The sequence below is a fragment of the Columba livia genome, chromosome 10 (genome assembly GCF_036013475.1).
Source record: "Columba livia isolate bColLiv1 breed racing homer chromosome 10, bColLiv1.pat.W.v2, whole genome shotgun sequence".
Lineage (NCBI taxonomy): Eukaryota > Metazoa > Chordata > Aves > Columbiformes > Columbidae > Columba > Columba livia.
The window spans coordinates 13873231-13892488 of NC_088611.1; the positions used below are offsets into that span (position 1 = coordinate 13873231).

Here is a 19258-nt window from a genome sequence, read left to right on the forward strand (position 1 = left end):
AGCAGCAAATTGAGAGGTTGAGGTCTAGAATGGCCTATATTTGTTTCGTTATGTGTGGTAACCGGCTGAAGGAAGGATTAAGAAGCTTGAATAAAACTTTATTTTTTAACACGTAAGAGTTGTCACAACAGCAGCAAGGCAGCCTGGGCCGGCGCTCCGCCATGGCGGGTACCGAGGCGGAAGGCCGGCGCTCCGCCTCCCGTAACGTCTCAGGGGGCTGGAGGGCGGCTGCGCCTGAGCTCGCTGCGACGTGGAGCCCGGCAGCGCGCAGGCGTGGGGCCGTGCTGCTCCCCCGCACGGAGCCGAGCCCGAGGCCGCGGCCGCCCGCCCCGCCGGGGAGCGGGCTCTGGGGGCGGGTCGCTCCGCACCCGCCTCTGTGTTTGTGGCTCGGTGCCGCGGGACCGGGCAGCGCGGAGGATGAGCTGGTTCAACGCCTCGCAGCTGTCCAGCTTCGCCAAGCAGGCGCTGTCGCAGGCCCAGAAGTCCATCGACCGTGTGCTGGACATCCAGGCCGAGGAGAACCCCTGGGCCGACGCCGTCATCCCCGACTACGGCGACGGTAAGTGTGGGTCACGGCGAGCGGCCCTCGCCTCGCCCCCGCGCCCCCCGCCTCGCCGCACGCCCTCACAGCCCCCGCCCCGGCCCTCGCAGCGGGGTTGGCCGGGGCGCCGCTTTCCCTACACCCTCCCCCGGCTCCCCCTGAACCCGGGTCGGGTTTAACCGGCTCAGCCATGCGTGTGGTGCTTCTCGTTCTCCCCGGTTAGACGGGGCCGGGATAACACTGACCAAAAGTGGAGGAGACCTCAGCAGCACACGCAACTCCTGGTGGTTGTCACCTGTGTCCTGCTTTTGTTGCATGGGGAGCACTGCACTTCATACCCGTGGTTCTCAAGGCGTTGTATTTTGTTTTGGTTTTGTTCCGAGAAACTAATAAGCGATAAAAACCGCTCACTTAATAAAAAAAGAGGTAATTATGTTTCTTTCTGAGGCATTCATGGATTCGCTGTTTGTGACAGGAAGAGCAAAGAAGAAGCTGAAAGTCTGGTCCGCATAAAACCAAGTGAAGTTTCCACTGTTTTGTGGTGTTAAGTTCATAATCCTTCAACATCGGTTGAAAGGAACTTGTTGGTGGAAGAGCTGTCATACTTTGGTTATGAGGAAGTGTCTGCTTTGTACGTGTGCTGATGCAGAACCTGATCGGTCCTAAATTGCTGTTTGGAAATGCAAGACCAAAAAGGAGTCCTCTTGTTAGAAACTTCTCCACCCATAATTAACCCCTTGAAAATAAAAATGAATAAAAGAAAGGACGGGAAGCGAAGTCATCTGGAATCGCTGTCCTTATTACGACTGTATCTAGAATAAATGTATGTATTTGTAGGAGGAGGTTATTGACAGGTATACCCACAGCAGAGTTAGATTTCTGAATATTGAAAGCTGTAACAATGGAAGGTGTTTTCTAAGTTGGTTGCTCAGGAAAGCACAGAGTCAGTTTTGCCTCTCCTCATCCTTCTGTGGGAGCAAGGGCTCAGCAGCCACTTATATAGTCCTGTGTCATCTTCAATTACAGAAATTGTTTATGAAAGACTGTGTTGTGCTTAGTTTCCTAAAACTTCAGACCTATCCAAACAATTTTTAAATTTAGTTTATATCTTAGTATTTATAGCAATTCTATAGTTCACAAGGAAAGCAGCAAAGATCAGCCTGTGTCTGTTTTTCAGGGAAGGCAGATTTATTTTTATAACAAGTCAAAATATTTTCTGAATGTTACGCTTCACTCACAAGGCTTTTTCTGAAGCTATTGAGTCATGAACAAGATGGTAATAAATCAGGTGTTTGTAGTATTTTTGGCAAGGAGAGCAGTGATTATCTAAACTTGAAATCTTGATGCCAATAGCTATTAACAGTTTCTGAAAATTGTGGTCTGCTTTAAGTAGCATAACTCAGTTTTTTTTAATAGATGCTACTGTATAAAGTGAGCTTGTTTTTAAGTAGCCTGAAATAGTTATGTTATCCAGATTATGTTTGTAGGTACAAAACCAAATTGGATATTAGCTTTTGATTAATCTTTCTTACTTGGGACGCTACTGAAATTTGATACTGAAATTCTTATTATCCTTGCTGTTGACAAGTCCTGGAAAACCTGCAAGAACTACAATAATAGGAACCATTGATGTTGGTTTAGGTCAGCTTGAGCACTAATCAATTCAGTATTTCTCCCCAGGAGAAAAAGAAAGCTATCAGCTGGGCTGCTGACAATGTGTGTTGTCAGCTTCATGCTGTTGCTTGGTATGTGAGGAAAAATACGAAGCCTGTCACAAACTGAAAGGGCAAGAGGCCTTCTGATAGTGTGAATTCTGCAAATATTTAAAGTGTTTTTCCCCTGCTTTCTGCAATGGTGTGTGAAGTGTTTGTCTGTGTGCTGCTGGCTTGTGACTTTTAAGACTTAGTAGTTGTTTCCTCCTTTTGTAATCTGTATAATTCTCTACTTTAAACTACAGTTTTTTCAGATTGTTTTGCCTAGCCTCTTCTGACTGTAGGACGAAGGAGACCACGTTCTGTTTGCGAAAGAAATGCTTGCTTTTTGTGCCTGAATAGACTCCAGACTTGCCCTTATAGCTTTCAGAATGCTCTGTGGGCTTGTTTCCCTTTCTCAAATGCTTTTCCACCATCCTTCTGAATTTTTCACTCGTGGATTTAGTGGTGTAATTTGTGTATGGTTTCTTTATGCTTTTGCTTAAGTTACTAAACTCTTTAACAGGGAGTGAGCGAGTTGGTTCCATTCAGGTATTCCTACTTTCTGGAGGTGTCTGTGCCCACCTTAAGTCTTAGAGTTACTTCATGTCTCCCTTAAGCTTCTCTTTCTTTGTCTAAAAATCAGTTCCAAGCTTTGTAAGGAAGTAGTGACAAAAACAATGCTGTTTGTGGTCACATATAATGTTCACTTTAAGTTATATGATATTGAAAACATTATTTTCTGTTCTGTTGCACCTAGAAAGACAAATACTGAAAAATAATACATTTTAAGTGTTCTCAATCTATCTCCTTTTTATTGTTTTAGGAACAAATTCTCTCATAAGCGGAGGATGGGATACATCTTCCTGGGGTTTAAGTTCAAATACAGAACCACAGAATCAGCCAATATCACCAACAGCAATCACTAAACCAGTGAGGAGGACAGTAGTAGATGAATCCGAAAACTTCTTCAGTGCCTTTCTCTCTCCAACAGATGTTCAGAGTATACAGAAAAATCCAGTGGTATCCAAACCTCCAGCCAAATCACAGCGACCCAAAGAGGAGGTGAAAAACTCTTTAAAGGAGTCTCAGCACCCCAGTCAGCTGGAAGTACCAGTGACAACAGAGGCAGAAGTGAAGGATTCCTCTGTAGCTGGCCTAGTGGACTTGAAAAACCTCGATATTCCCAGTGAGAAATTAGAAGAGAATTCTGTGCTTAAATCTGATGCCAAGCCTGAAGAAAGTGCAAATGAAGTTACTGACCAAAAGGTGTCTGCTCTAAATTTGGAAGTAACTGAAGATGCTCTTAATGAAAAATCCAGTGTTGGAGGAGATGGAACAGGAGGTGCACCAGGTAGCACTTCACAGTCTCTTAATGCAGGTACAAAAGACATGGGTTTGGAAACGAAGGAGCGAAAGACTGAGGACAGGCAAAGCAATACACCGTCACCTCCAATTAGCACGTTCTCCTCAGGGACATCCACAACTAGTGATATTGAAGTTCTGGACCATGAAAGTGTAATAAGTGAGAGCTCAGTAAGTTCAAGACAAGAAGCTGCAGATTCAAAATCCAGTCTTCACCTAATGCAAACATCCTTTCAGCTTTTATCTACATCTGCCTGTGCAGATTACAATCGTTTGGATGACTTTCAAAAAATGACCGAGAGCTGCTGCTCCTCTGATGCTTTTGAAAGAATTGATTCATTTAGTGTACAGTCTTTAGATAGTAGAAGTGTAAGCGAAATAAATTCAGATGATGAGTTATCGGGCAGGGCTTCTGCTTCAGCATCTGTTGCTGTCAGTCCTTCTGCACCAAAGACAGAAACGGTTGATGCCCTGAAAAATAAATCCGAAAACTTGACTGACACTTCTGTTTTACATGCTGAGGAAGCTGAGATGGAAGAGAGTGGGAGAAGTGCGACCCCTGTTAATTCTGAGCAGCCAGATGTTTTGCTTGCTGCTGTGCAAACTGTTGAAGATCAGATTGTGAAAGAGGAGACCGAGCTGCAGCAGGATGCTGTTGAAAAATTGCTAGAAGAGGACACTGAAAAGCAAGAGCTTAAAAAGGTAACTGTAAAATATTTTTATGCAAACACACCCTTTAATTACAGATGAAATTCCTGTCTTCTCCTTATGTAAGTATTAGCTTCACCTTATTTGAATTAATTAATTGATGCTAAATTACCCTACCTTGTAGAAAACTATCCTTGATTTTCTGCAGTAGACGAATACTGGTGAAATTTTGGGTCAAATAGTTTCAGATTTCACCTAATCCACCTAGTTATCGTTATTGTGAATTGTGTGTAATGCTAGCAAACGGGAAGCCTTGATAAGTCAAATATGTTATTTTGATTCCTTGGTGCAGTTTTTTTCTGTGAAAGGTGAAGGAGATTCCTTTAAGTATTTTTGCAAGCATTTTTTTCCACAGACTTAGAAACTGTCAGAATTTGATCATGTTTCAGGAGCATTATTCATGTTCTTTGAGGACAGCAGTAATGTAAATAAGTCCTTTTCACTAGATAAACTGATGGTTGTTTTTAGCAGAATTAATTTTACTTTTAAAAAGAAGGTACACCATGCGTTTTAATGAAGATGAGCATAGTTAAGAATAGTGGATAGATGAAAATACATTTATATGGCTAGTTTACATAGGTATTGCATAGCTCTACATTAATGTGGCAGAAGTATGGCAATCTTCACTGACTTTTACCTCCAGTTCCTAAAAACATTGACAAGTTCAGCTCTAAATAGTGCTGGGTGGGAATGGTTGGGGGGAGGGGAAGCCTGCCCCTCTTGTGTTTTAATTGTCCCATTCATGTGATCTTTATCTGTAAAAACATTGTCCAGATGATTGATTCATTAACTGAGAAACTGGAGAAGAGGGAAATACAGTTATTAAGTACTAGTAAAGAAAAGGCGCGTCTGGAAGAAGCATATGATAACCTAAAAGAGTAAGTATGAAAATATACACAGTAGTGGGTGTAACTGTAACTTTACCGTGATACAATCAGTAAAGAATATTGTAAAACAAGTAGCTTTGTAACTAGAACAAAGGTTGCAAGGATGTGCACTGTTTGGGAAAGGTGGAAATAATGATTGCATGTGCTGTGATGGTGTTTGTTTTTAAAGACACATTATTTCTTGAGGCCACAGTTTCTGTTGGGAAGAGGCTAGTGAGGCATTTTTCACTAAGTAAGCAGTAAGAATGACAAAAAGATGTGTAGAATCAGACTTAGTTATTAATAAAGGTCTTTGTTATAATTCAGATACAGATGGGGGAACCTGATTTACTAAGTAATTTGCTGATGAAAATGTAGCAGTGAATGTGTGGTAGAAGGGCTGGGTGTAGGGAAAAACTTCATTATTAAATTCAGTTAAAATGAAAAGAAAAAAAAGTTGAATTTACCAGTTTATTGATAAAATATAAAATTTAAAAGTTTACAGATAATATCTGAAGCTATTATTTAATGAATGAATCGATCTTAACTTAAAAGTACTTTTAATCACTTGCCCTGAGCCCTGTGGTTAATCAGAAATAACTTGATTAAGGGGCAAAACATTTAAGGTAAATCAAGCCTTTCATTGTTTTCACGGGTAATTTCTGAGCTAATAAAGATCTGTGATTAATACTTCTAATATAGATGTGTAAAAAAGAAAAACAACAAAAAAGACTTCTGCCTTTCATGTAAATTAAATAATAACAAAAAACCTGAACAAACAAAACCAAAACAAACACATTTTAAAAGCATTTAAGATAACCTGCTGCAAACTGCTTTGGGATGTCATAATTATGCAACGGTTCTGAAATGTTAATTTTAAATGTAGTGAAATGTTCAGAATGAAAGAAGAGAGCAGTAGCCTTTCATCTCTTAAGGAGGAGTTTGCTCAGCGGATTGCAGATGCTGAGAAGAAGCTCCAGCTAGCCTGCAAAGAAAGAGATGCAGCAAAAAAGGTAACTTGGCTTTTTAGTGAAAGGAATCTTTATTATTTTAGAACACTATTACATTTCTTGTGATAAATTAATAAAAATTAAGCTAGGGAAAAGCATGAGACCAACAAGTGCTGCCTTATGGTATTAGTAACCAGCACAAGCTGATTCCAGCCTCCCAGGCTTCTTGTTGTTTCCTTGTGTTGACACGTGTATTCGTGCAGCTGTCTTGTGAACCAGATTGGGGAACTCATTTAAGTTAAAGTTAGTTTGGTTTGGGGGGAAAAAGGTTTAACACCTGCTCTAATTTACCTTGTGCCCAATTATGCATTTGCATTGGTGTGAGGGAGAGGAATGGCCTGGGGATGTGGGGAAGTGATGAAGAATGGAAATGGCTGGTACTACTGGTAGGAAAGTCAAGGCCTGATAGCGGATTGGTTTGGAATGAGCACTGAAGTCTGCAGCAGCAAAGTTAATGGAGTTTAAATGTTCTTGACCTGGTACCACAGCATTACATTTCTCCGACTTATTGCTAGTCTGCAAGAAGTCAATTCAAATCTGTAACAGGGGAAAGAAAAAAGTCACAGTTTTTTTTGTGACTGTACGTGTTACTGTGTTGGCACAGTAGTAAGCCGAAATAGAAGAAAAAGATCTGATATCTGTATGTGGATATAAGTTTGGTTTTACTATACTGCACAAGTTTAAAGTATAGAAGGTGAAATGAAAGGAGGAGTTGGAACAAATTGTACAGAGAAGTCTCAATCCTCAGAGGTTTTTAAAACTTGGAGTAAAGCTCTGAGCAATCTGATTTGATTTGATTTGATCAGATCATCTCCAAAGTTCCCTTCCAACCTAAATTGTTTTCGAAGAAAAGCATTTGACAGCAAGGGGAGAAGGTGATCAGTGTAGTTACAGTGCATTTTTCCTTATATATATTTTAATAAATGGTTCTAAGTATTTTAACCTATTATTTAGGAAGTAAAGACTGTTAAAGAAGAATTGGCTACTAGACTTAATACAAATGAAACTGCTGAATTACTGAAGGAAAAAGAAGAGCAAATCAAAGGATTAATGGAGGAAGGTGAGAACTAAGACATTGTTGATAGTAAAAATTTGTAGGATAGTTAGAAATGTACTGCCTTCACATATGAGCCTTCTGTATGTTGGAAAATACAACATTTGAAGCATGTTAGATGCTTCTGAACATTTGAACCATTTGGTTAATAGCAAAGAGCCTCAGGAGGGATGAGTCACATACGGATGGCTCAAGGGCTGCTTCCTGTGGTGTGCATTCAAAGGTGCTGGAAGGTAAAAGCAGCATACAGTACAACACTCCATCTTCTGTTCAGTAGAAGGCGTTGTTCGTGACATTTCTACAGCGTCTCCCTTACTACTTTTCAATTTTGGAAGTAAAATATAGTTACTAAATGAACAGCCCATTTTGGGTTTTTTTTACCTGATATAATGGGCTCATTTGCTTTACTTTCAAAGCCTTTCACTACTTGTCCTACCTAACTATAGCTTAGGGTAGCAAGGTCATTTTAGGATTAGGTAGATTAAAAACTTAAGAACTTGCATGACAAAATATAAGTATTTCCATATATATTTGATTATTATTTTCATTATACTGGAAAGCATGGGGAGGTGTGAATAGGGAGAGCTCATAGAATAACAGCGATGTGTCCTAAGCTTTGTGTTCATTTTCTTGACAGGAGAAAAGCTTTCCAAACAGCAGCTGCACAATTCCAACATTATTAAGAAATTAAGAGCCAAAGAGAAAGAGAGGGAAAATATTAACACGAAACAGAACAAAAAGATTAAGGAATTGGAAGAGGAGTTGCAACATTTAAAACAGGTGAGATATCCAAGGTATTTTTTAAAAAGCTTTTTATATTGACTGCAGAGTAGCCTTTTGGGGTGGCTCTAGGTAGACTGGGTCTTTGTTGGTGTTGTTTGTTTGGGTTTTTTGTTTGTTTGTTTTGCTGGGAGACTTTTCTGTTTGTATTATTGGAACACTGAGATGTGATTTCTCAGTGTGTTCTCAGGGCACTTTAAAACTGTGGTCAGGTATCTTGCCAGCTGCTTGTTTGCATTTGCGCTTCTGGTTCTCAGGTGGGCTGACCCAATTCAGCACACTACATTTTAATTGGAAAACCTGAACCAGCAGAATTTGGACAGTGTTTTTGCTCAGTTTGTGATTGAATCAAGACCTTACAAGCAGCAGACCAAGTATGAGGAAGTATGTGAAGTTGTTGTGATGAAGAGCCCCCACCTCTGAGGAAGATGAGGGAGCAAAACCTTTCTCTTTTGGCAGCTGTTAGATCAGTTTAGTCATTTTGTGTAACCTCATCCTGAATTGATTGCCACAGTTGTCACTGTTTTTAAATGGCCTTGTGTACCCCACCTGCTGGGATTAGTCTCATGCTTCTTGTTTACACTCTAATAGGTGCTTGATGGCAAGGAAGACCTTGAGAAGCAACATCGAGACAGCATTAAACAACTGAACAGTGTTGTAGAGCGACAAGAAAAGGATCTTGCTAAACTTCAGGCTGAAGTGGAAGACCTTGAAGAACGGAACAGAAGTGTCCAGGCAGCACTTGACAGTGCATACAAGTAAGCAGATATTTGCGTGCCCGTCTTCAATCATACATCCAGCTTCTGTGCCTATGTCTTGTGCAATGCTTAATACACAAACGAAGTTGTTGGTGTTGTATGAACTGTAAAAAGTTTTGCTTTTTTTATTTTTTTATCCCCAGGGAACTTGCAGATCTTCATAAAGCTAATGCTACAAAGGACAGTGAGGCACAAGAAGCAGCCCTGAGTCGGGAAATGAAGGCAAAGGAAGAGCTTGGGTTAGCTCTGGAGAAGGCCCAGGATGAGGCACGACAGCAACAAGAAGCTTTGGCAATTCAGGTGGGTCTTAAATGCAGTGAATAAAACTTTTGCATTAAACAAATGGATGGTGTGTGCATCTGGCATAATGAAGCAGGTGCAGTGTAAGGTTGAACTCATTTTTGTGTACTTACCAAGTACCCAGTGGATTAATTTCCTGTGAACTTGTTCAGCGTTTAGTGGTAGTTGTGCTGAGCTTTAAAATTTTAATTTTATATAAAAATACTTTTAATTTTGCTTGTCTAAATAAAGTGACTTTGACAGGCACTGTGTTAAGTTTGTAGTGCTCTTGCTGTGAGGCAAACTTCAAAAAATTTAGTTAAAATTTTTAGTGATAGATAAATGAATGTAACCATTTGTGTGAATGCAAAACTTAAGCCTTTAACTTGTAAACAGACATATCCTGGCTAACAGTGTTTAAAAATGGTGTAGGATTCTAGCAATGGTGGTACTATAACTTCTAGGAAGAGATTAGTGACAATGTCTTGATGATTTAGGTGGCAGACCTGAGGCTAGCACTGCAACGATCAGAACAGCAGGCAGCAAGAAAAGAAGACTATTTACGCCAGGAAATCGGTGAACTACAAGAGGTACTGTAGCAAATAGATGATTACACTTGTATCTGCAAGGAGGGCTTCTAAAAACTGAAAATGAAATGCTAGTATGACATTAATAGCCTGAAAAAGAGACCTTTTTTTTTTTTTCCTGGTTACCTGCAATATATCCCGTGTAGAAAAACAATAAGAATATTAAAGGAAACGGGTTTTTTAATCACCTATTGAGAACAGAATATAATTATTATGATGGCTTTTAACTGTAATGCTATCCTTTTAGTATAACAGAAAGTATAGCCATTATGATTTTAATAGTCCTCTAAAATTGCTAGCAAATATGTTTTAAATTACTCTTTAGCTGCTTCTTAAGAATATTTTTCTTGTTCTTAAGGTCCAGAAGGTAGGTAGATTGTTGCCAAAGTGTTTCAAGTGATGTTCAGAAGGCTTTTGAAATGTAAATTTCTGGACTGTTGCTCTATCGTGTATCTAAAAATGTTAGGCTTCTATCTAGAAATTCTACACTTTCCTGTGAATCTGAACATATGAATTTTAGTGTGTAAAGCAACTGTTACAAGTTTAGTTGAATTCTGTATTATTCTTTTAATCTGTCATATGATTTTAAAGCTTAATCATATTGAATTTGTGATTTCAGAGACTCCAGGAAGCAGAGAGCCGGAACCAAGAACTAAGTCAAAGTGTTACGTCTGCTACACGGCCACTTCTCCGTCAGATAGAAAATCTGCAAGCCACACTGGGAGCACAAACCTCTGCATGGGAAAAACTGGAAAAGAATCTTTCTGACAGGCTTGGTAAGATGTTTTAGCTTTTACTGAACAGTCAGGGTCTTGATGTAGCTGTGCGATGGCTGAAGGTCAATGAAAAGGGCTTGACAGTTACCCAAAGTGTAGGTGGTGACACAGGGGAGATGAGCACAAAATGCTTTTCTGTACGGAAATGGTGTGTGGGATGTTCTGCCAAGGTTCTTGGACAGGTAATTCACTGATTCTCTGTAAAACACAGTGTAACGTAAGATTGTAAGATAGAGGTGTTAAAGTGTACATGTCCTTACAGCATCTAAAGGATTGATGGACATTGAGACGCTGAAAGTACACCAGCATTTACAGTTGTCAGGCCTGGGGCTTAGATACTGTATTGTAAAGGCTCGAATCATTTACTTACCCAGCTGCATAGGTAATGAGATGTATTTATTGATACAGTAGGAATCTATTATTTTAAATGAAAAATGCAGAAAATGCCCAAAGGTGGGCCTAGAGAAATGACTTCTCTTCTGGAGGCAATCTGTAGCTATATATTGCATTCTGAAAGAGTGAAGTCTCCTTGTTCTGCATTGCTTTGTTCCTCTGACTGTATGGTGAAAAATATTGAATTTCCTTTACAACAGAAGACAGTTCTGGGTGTGTGTTTTGTTTGCTTTTAAAAGAAAAATAGTTTTATTTTTAAAAATTCCATTTTTATGCTTAAATAGTTGGTCCATATTATAGATATTTGATCAAAAAAGTTAAATTCCTTGTTTTTCTCAATAATAGGTGAGTCTCAAACTCTTCTAGCAGCAGCTGCTGAGAGAGAACGGGCTGCTACAGAAGAACTTCTTTCTAATAAAATTCAGATGTCTTCTACTGAATCTCAGAATAGTCTTTTAAGGCAAGAAAATACACGCCTCCAGGCTCAGCTAGAAGTGGAGAGAAACAGGTTGAAGAAAATGGAAAATGAAAACAGTAGGTGAGTTGCGTTTTTGGTTAGCAGCATTTCTTTAAAGTTGTGGTGGGATGGAGGAGTAAGCCATCCCTTACATAACCATCTGCGGCAGATCTCTGCAAGTTGGAAGACTTGATTCTTATGAATGTTGATATGACTGTGTAAAATGACTGACAGCTTTTGATGAAGTTGCCCAGCTTGTTAAAGATATTTTGTTTTGTGCTAGAGATTGTCTGAAGTATGTTACTTTCATGACGTTTTACAGCCTTGAAACTATGTTCTAAAAATATATGGATCTAAAGTAAACACAGAATATTTATTTACTTTCTTTCCTTATTGTAGGTATGAGGTTGAACTAGAAGGGCTCAAAGATGAGTACGCAAAAACCTTGGAAGATGCAAAGAAAGAAAAGGTATTGCCCACTTCAGCTTTAAGCTGTGTTATTGTTGAGGACTGAGCTAGCAGAAGTTTAACAACCTGTATTTACTTTTGCAGACGCTGCTTGCTACTCAGTTAGAAATGGAGAAGATGAAAGTTGAACAGGAAAGAAAGAAGGCAATTTTTGTGCAAGAAGCAGCAAAGGAGAAGGTACCAAACCTTAATATTTCTGTTCAATCTTATTGATGCTATGATTATTTTAGTAGCTATCTAGAACCTGAAACTGTTGGAATCAACAAAATGGACTTGGAGCAGTACAGTGTATACTGCTCAGCCTAGGCCTTAAAGACTTGGCTTTTCCTTATTGTGAATGCCTTTTATTTCCAGTGAAATAAGTGCTTGTGTGATACTCACTGAAATGGATCTTGGCTAATGGTCTGTTTAACGTGAGAAGAGATGAAATATGGATAATCATTGGCTTAATCATCTGTTTTTTTTTTTTTTAAATGCTCTTTGATTCCTTTCCTTATGAAGCTACTTGTTTTCTTTGCTCAAATCTACTAGCATTGCTTGCACTGAATTCCTGTTTTGCATTTAACTTGACCGTGTATAATGTACCACATGCTTCCAGCTTAAGTGACAAGTCACCAAACAGTCCTCAATAGTCAGTAACTTTGTTACTCCTAATAATCAGTTGATATTGAAGTAAAACTATTTCTGTTGGTGATTTCTTACCATTTCCAGTTCTAAGTGCTCTATCCTTCGGAAGCTAGCATGCCTCCAGATACTGCCTCTAGAAAGAGGTTAGTCTGTTTGGAAGTTGCCAGTAAGTTATTGGCACATGCAAAATCTCAGAATTGAATTAATACACATTATTTAAAAAAAATAACGTGCATTTTAAAAAGAGACACACTTCTGGGTTTAGAAGTTTAGTTTAGGGTATTCTTCATGTGATACATTTGGGCATGCAAAACTGCCTCTTAGTCTGCCTTGGCTACTTAAAAGAGAAATTCTTTTGGTGTAATTTGCAACAACTTTGTTTCCTGAAAATTCTGAGGATTTGTACGTATTAATAAGCTGGAAGTGTTAGTAACACAATAATTCTTCATTGTTGAACTTTCATGTGTTTTAGGGATTGGGGAAGGGGAAAGGTTATCTGTCATGTTATGTTCTGTAGTTGTTGGGCAGTATGTTCGTTACCGAATGTCTTTCACCATCTTGTCAACTTTTTTCTTTATCTAACTGGTGATATTGTATGGGTGTGGGTTTTGTTGGTGGCTTTGTTGTTGTGTTTTTCCTTAGGATCGGAAGTCATTTACAGTTGAAACTGTTTCAAGTACTCCAACTATGTCACGCTCTAGTTCCATAAGTGGAGTTGACATGGCAGGTCTTCAGACATCTTTCCTCTCGCAGGTATCGTGTGTCAATTATGTTGACTTTTTTGATAGACTGCTTTTTGTCCTTTTCAAGAACTTTTGTTAATGTAGAAAATGACTCTTCAAGAGTATATTTGCCTTAGATGAGGTAATTCCTATGCAGAAATGGTTCAAACCTGCAGGATGTCTGTGATTGTAAAACATCCGTGAAAAACTGTGTACCAGTGTAAAACTGGTACTTCTATTGCAGAGTAATACATACGTGTATTGTGCTGAGTTCACATGTCTAATTTCATCTAGAAGACTTGAATAATGCTAGTAGGAGTCAAATAAGTTGATTTATTTTGACCAGCAACCCTGGTTTAGGGCACAACCCTGGGCAGTATCACTGACTGTTATGGTCCATGTGAAGTCTGCTGCTTTCCTACGGATCCGATTATTGATGTCCCAGTTAAATGACACTTGTATAGGTGACAAGAACTTGCCAGTAAGGAGCTATCTCAAATTGTACCGTTTCACCTTAAGCTTTTGTTTTAAAAACAAAATATAAGCATTGAAATGCTTGCTTAGTAACAGTATAATTTTAAATCTTAAATGAAATAATGCTTTGGGAGGGGGAAGATTCCAAAGGGTGCACATTTTTGTCTAAGCTTCTCTAACCTTTTGTTTGTAGGATGATCCTCATGATCACTCATTTGGGCCAATAGCTACTAGTGGGAGCAATCTTTATGACGCTATAAGGATGGGAGCAGGTTCAAGTATAATTGAAAACCTTCAGTCACAGCTAAAACTGAGAGAAGGGGAGATTTCACATCTGCAGGTACTGTAGTTAATCTTATCTAACCAAATACGGCATGTATAAGTGTAAATACTAATGCAATCAATATTATCTGTGGGTTTTATGTTCAATATAAAATATCTGCAATCCATTTTATATTCAAAAAACTTGATCCTTCTACTCACAGCAGAGTGTATTCGCTCTTCCCCTTTCATGACAGTTCTGTTAACCAGGATAGCCACTGGAGGTCTGTGTAGGGAAGAAGGGAAAAGCAAGAGAAGGATTTGTTGCTTCCTTTTTGTTTTGGCAAGGACCTATAAAGAAAACTGAACTTGCCATTATGAAAAAAGAAAAAGAAAAACACAGAAGAAAAAAACCCAATCAAACAAAAACACACAAAAAATCACACCCCCCCAAACAAACCCAAAACCAACCAACCAAAACACACCAACAAACAAACCAACCCACAAACATGGACCAAATTTGAGAAGAAAGTGAGAATGCTTCCAGGGTGTGCTGTTCCGTAGTCTGAGTTAAGAAAAAACCTTAGTTACTGTATCAAAATATTTTGAAACGGTATTTTATAAATACAGTATTTTTTTTCCTCCTGCCAATTGTTTACCTTAGCTGGAAATTGGGAACCTTGAGAAAACTCGGTCAATAATGGCAGAAGAACTGGTTAAATTAACAAATCAAAATGATGAACTTGAAGAAAAAGTAAAGGAAATACCAAAATTACGCACACAGTTAAAGGTAAGTGTATTTCTGTTGTAAATTTGATGTAAAACTGACACACTTGAGGTTTTTTTGGAATACCCCTATGAATTTAGGATCATATTCCAATCTGTCCCTAATCATAAATGACTGAAGTGCCTGAGGGTTTTTTATATAGTAGGATCTGAAAATGCCTACTCCGTGACTAGGTAGTCACTTCAAAATGCAGTTGTTAGAAATGTGCGCTGTGCGTAAGGTTGCACGCTAAATCAGAGAGAGAACATGTTATTGTTTCATTTAAAACACTTGTCTGGGCGTAGTCTTTTTAGAGTAGGGGATGTTTTGATAAATAACCTGGATTTATGAGAGTTTGATGCAGAAGCTTAATGAGTGTGCGGAACTGGTACAGGTAATAGGGCAAATATTTTAATCCTCTGAACGTCTAAGAACTTAAATTGAAACATTGAAAATTGTTTTGGGATAATTTTGGAAATGATCATTGTTCTTTAAATACAGAATGTTAAATTTCCCAATGAAACCTTTCACAAACTGTGGTCATTCCAGTAGTAAAATTTAGTGCGGTTTACTAATTGTCTTTTAATGCTTGTAGCAGTGGAACTTCAAGGTGCTTGAGTACGTCCTCCAATGCAAGCACTAATACTTCCTAGTCGAGCCTTCGGAATATCTTCCTTTTGTATCTAGAGTATAAATCTGCCTGTATTCAGAGACTCAAAGCATAAAGTATTTTTGAAGAGTTTACTATTTGCTTCATTATAAAGTAGTTATATCTTGATAAAATAAAGCTGAGCTTATTTTCCTTGGTAGTGTAAAACGTTATCCTAGCACCAACTTTTAAGTTGAAAACCAGTGAGATAACAAACCCCGTGTCCTTGCAGGATTTGGATCAAAGATACAATACAATTCTTCAGATGTATGGAGAGAAAGCAGAGGAAGCTGAAGAACTGCGACTGGATCTCGAAGATGTGAAAAACATGTACAAGACTCAGATAGATGAACTTTTAAAACAAAGACAAAATTAATTCCTGCTAGAACTCTTAACATTATATGACAACAGATTGTAAAGATAGTTGTTTATGTAAATGCTGAATTTAAATGTCTTGTAAAAAAAAAACAACCCTGTATTATAGAAAGTGTTACTATATAATAGAGTTCATATGTTGACAAAAATCAATGCTTTAAGTGTCTTGGACTGTCTGCAGTTAAATTATTTGTGCAATATTTAATTTTTTTTCTGAGTCATCCCTTTATTTAAGCTTTTGCTAAGCGGTGGACCATTTTACTCATGAACACTAGCAGAAATGGTGGTGGTTACCTTGTGAGACCAGCACTGGAAGGCGTGAGTTTTCCTAAAGCAGCCCTGGATTCATAAACTCTGGATGTCTGTGAAGATGATGCTAGAAGTATTTTTAAAGTGTTCGCAATAAGAGTTTTTCTAAAACCTCATCAGTAAATTTTTAAAAACAAAATAGCAGTGGCTTGCTATCTGGAGCATAATTGGTGGGTATTTTTATGACAGGAAAATCTCATATTTGTACTCAAAACATCTAAACATGATAGGGTGATAATTCTCTATTCTTAAACAGATCAGATTAGTCTGACTATTCTGCACTAAGTTCTCTAAGCAGAGTGTGAGACTCAAATGAGACTTTATAAATTAGGGCTTCATCTTGTATGTTGCCTGTGGTGTTTCATGAGCTGTGTAGAGACATCTGTTTTGCTTCTAATTCTAAATGTGTTCAACTTTTAACACCAGAAATCTGAACTATTCAATCTTTGTTCTAGATTTGGATGCTGATTTCTAACAGTAACTAAAATAGTTCAAAAGAATCTGGTTTGTTTTGTTTTTTTTAGTAATTAATTGCTACTGCTCTCATGGTTACTTGTATATACGTAGCAAGGTTTAGACTTTTTGCAAAATTGTCCTGTGACTTAATATAGTTTTCAAGCAAGTCTCCAGTGGCTGCATTTCTCATGCTGTTCCTTAAGCAAGGTATTGGTCAAATAGCTTGAAGTTTAGCTGCATTTTTGGTGATGTCAGAGGAAATGTTGGAATTGAACCCTTGGGAATGCTGAGAATTGGGGGAAGAAGCTTTCATCTTCCTCTCTGCATTCCAGACAGCAAATGTTTTGCTACATCGCAGAACTATAGCTGTGATAGGCACTCGTATGAAATACTTGGCAATTGAAATTCTTTGCTTACCATACCGTTACCTCTATTGTCAGAGGTTTCTTTCACATCTGTGCACGTTGTAATTTGTGATAGAGAACTCTGTCCCTGCTTGTGCGTTCAGTGGGGTGAGAGACGCAAAGGATGGGAATGATGAGAAGTTGCTTCTGGAGAAAAGCCTCTCAGTAAAATGACTTTTAAAATGTGTGTTAGGGGTTTATTCCTGATTGGGAGAACCGTTAGTCACTGCAGTTGCACAGGCAAGGGTGTATTTGTGGAATGGCCTAGTTCAGTTTGAGATTCAGGCAGTTATTCTAAGGATTTCAATAAAGCAATAGAGCAAGAACACTACAATTTGTCCTAACTCCCCATCTGTCATAGAAACTTTTAACTACTTTAATAAAAGACTTTTATTCTTATTTTTTTCTCTTTTTTTCCTTTTTTTTTTTTTCATGGGGAGGTGGGAAGGAGCTCCCCTCTTATTCTTGGTTTCAGTTTTGCAAACAAAGGTGAAACCATTTTTCTTCTAAAAAAAAACCCCAGAATTTAACGTTTTGCCTTCATATTAAAGAGTGCTTCGTTGTTCTGAGTTTAGAAAACAAACCACCACACTACTTATAAAACCACTTCTTGGAACTTACTGATTTGCCTTGTATTAGAATTACGATGTGCAAATGTTAGAAGTTCAGCCTTTTCTTAAGGAAACAACTTTTTATGATGGTCGAAGATAAGAAATTCAACTTTTTCTACTCCAACAAATCAATAATTGTCTTTTCTTTTTTTAACATCTTTGGTAGACAAATGCAGCACTCTTAAAAGAAAAAATATCCTTTGAACTTTTATTTGGACCTATTGCTGCCAGTACTTTTGAAGGTAACATTTCCTGTGTCGTGTGTGAGTAAATGCTCCTGAGGGGCTGACACAAGGTGCTGTTTGGCGTATGTCTCTGACTACCTTGGGTTTTTGTGCAGAGCTTAGGTAAATGGGAGATTTTAACACACAGTCAGCATTTAGCTATAAAAGCATTTGTCAGAATACTAGGGTTTTTTTCATTTTCCAATAGTAGGTGTAAATATTTGTACTGACTATTTTTGGATTCTTTATTCCCCTTTAGTGCAACCTTTACTATTCCGTGGGAATCGGATGGCCTGCCGTGTCTTAATCATCAAAGCCTTAGAAAACAAAGCAGCTGTTGGAAGGTAACAGACTTTATAAAGTATTTTGTTTTGATCATCTTGGGTAGAAAACTTGTGTGCTTGTTTTGAAGAATCATTAAGACTAATGTCTACTAGGACACCTTCGTTGCTCTTGCCGAGATTGCCTAGAAGAGTAACATGCAGAATGAAAGGCCTTCGGTCAGCATATTAATATCCACTTCTGTTTATTATTTTTGAATAGTCCTTATGAAAGCAACTAATTTATACGTCATTTTTACTGTGTATGCAATTGTGAAGAAATGCTGTTTAAAGGCGTACTCAAAGTGTCTGTTCAGAGGGGGCTGATTTCTGGGTCTGTGAAAGGTAAGGGAACAGTTTCCCTTGATGTAGGGGGTTGGCATGAGGTGTAGGCTACGCTGGTACTCGCTTCTCCAGGCATGGGCTTGCAACCTTTATTGACACAGGAGGTGATGATCAAAATCCTAGGGATCTATACATGAGAAGGGGAGTTCTATTAAATTTTTTGTCCTGCTAGAAGTTTTGTCGCAGTTTATGTACTTACTTTTTACTAAGGGCTACAATGATTTGGAATATGAAATGGGTTGTGGCACAGTGAAATTGGAACCCTTGGTTTCTAGTTGTAAAATGTGTATAAACTGTAAAAAGCATGGGTCAGGGTAAAATAAAATATTGTGCTAAGATTGTGTTCTGGTTCTTTTTGAGAAAAGACTGAAAAATAGTTTTGTGATGGATGGGTGTGTATGAACCTGATGCTAAAGTTAGACCGTATCAACTGTAGTATGAATTTAGAGTTGGAAAGGCCAGTTAATCGTGTGGTGTTGTGGCTTATTTAGGTACTAGAGACTGGTTTGTTTATAAACGCACTGCAGTGATGTGATTAAAGGTAATGTGAAATTTAGACTATTTTCCTCTATTGAAGTACAACATTTCTGATCCAGTGCTGTCTGTAAGGGGGTTCAGCACCTCTGCCCTGGGTGCTTGATCCCCCGCGGGTTTTGTGACCGACGGCTGTACCTTTCTCCCCACCTGTGAAGGAGGGGACAAGAGCCCGTTCCTGCGCTGGAAGGACTGAAAGCATTTGAGGGGCGGTGCCTCTGCCCCCTGCGGTGCTTGTCAAAGCGGGAATTGCCTAAAACTGTGAACGAGGACGTGAGTTGTCAATAGAGGCAGCGCAAGAACGACGCCGGGTGCCTGGCAGGGGGTTAATTAACCTCCCCGCTTGCGGATATGAAGGTGTCTGACGGCAGCGCGGGCAGTGGGACCGCACCGGGCCCCCCCCCGGCACCGCTTCTCGCTGCCGTGTGAAAGCCGAGGCTCCCGGGGG

General features: G+C 38.9%; 1 protein-coding gene across 1 annotated transcript; it reads left to right on the top strand.

Annotated features, from left to right (window-relative positions):
* The first annotated feature begins 249 nt into the window (after positions 1-249).
* On the top strand, positions 250-17175 carry TMF1 (TATA element modulatory factor 1). Its single transcript, XM_065075435.1, has 17 exons — positions 250-559; positions 3059-4299; positions 5080-5183; positions 6058-6184; positions 7136-7241; positions 7873-8015; positions 8607-8773; positions 8917-9073; positions 9550-9642; positions 10259-10415; positions 11154-11346; positions 11665-11734; positions 11818-11910; positions 13003-13113; positions 13750-13896; positions 14482-14607; positions 15465-17175. Exons 1-17 carry the CDS (start codon positions 418-420, stop codon positions 15606-15608), a joined length of 3321 nt encoding a protein of 1106 aa, XP_064931507.1. The 5' UTR covers positions 250-417; the 3' UTR covers positions 15609-17175.
* Positions 17176-19258: the final 2083 nt, after the last annotated feature.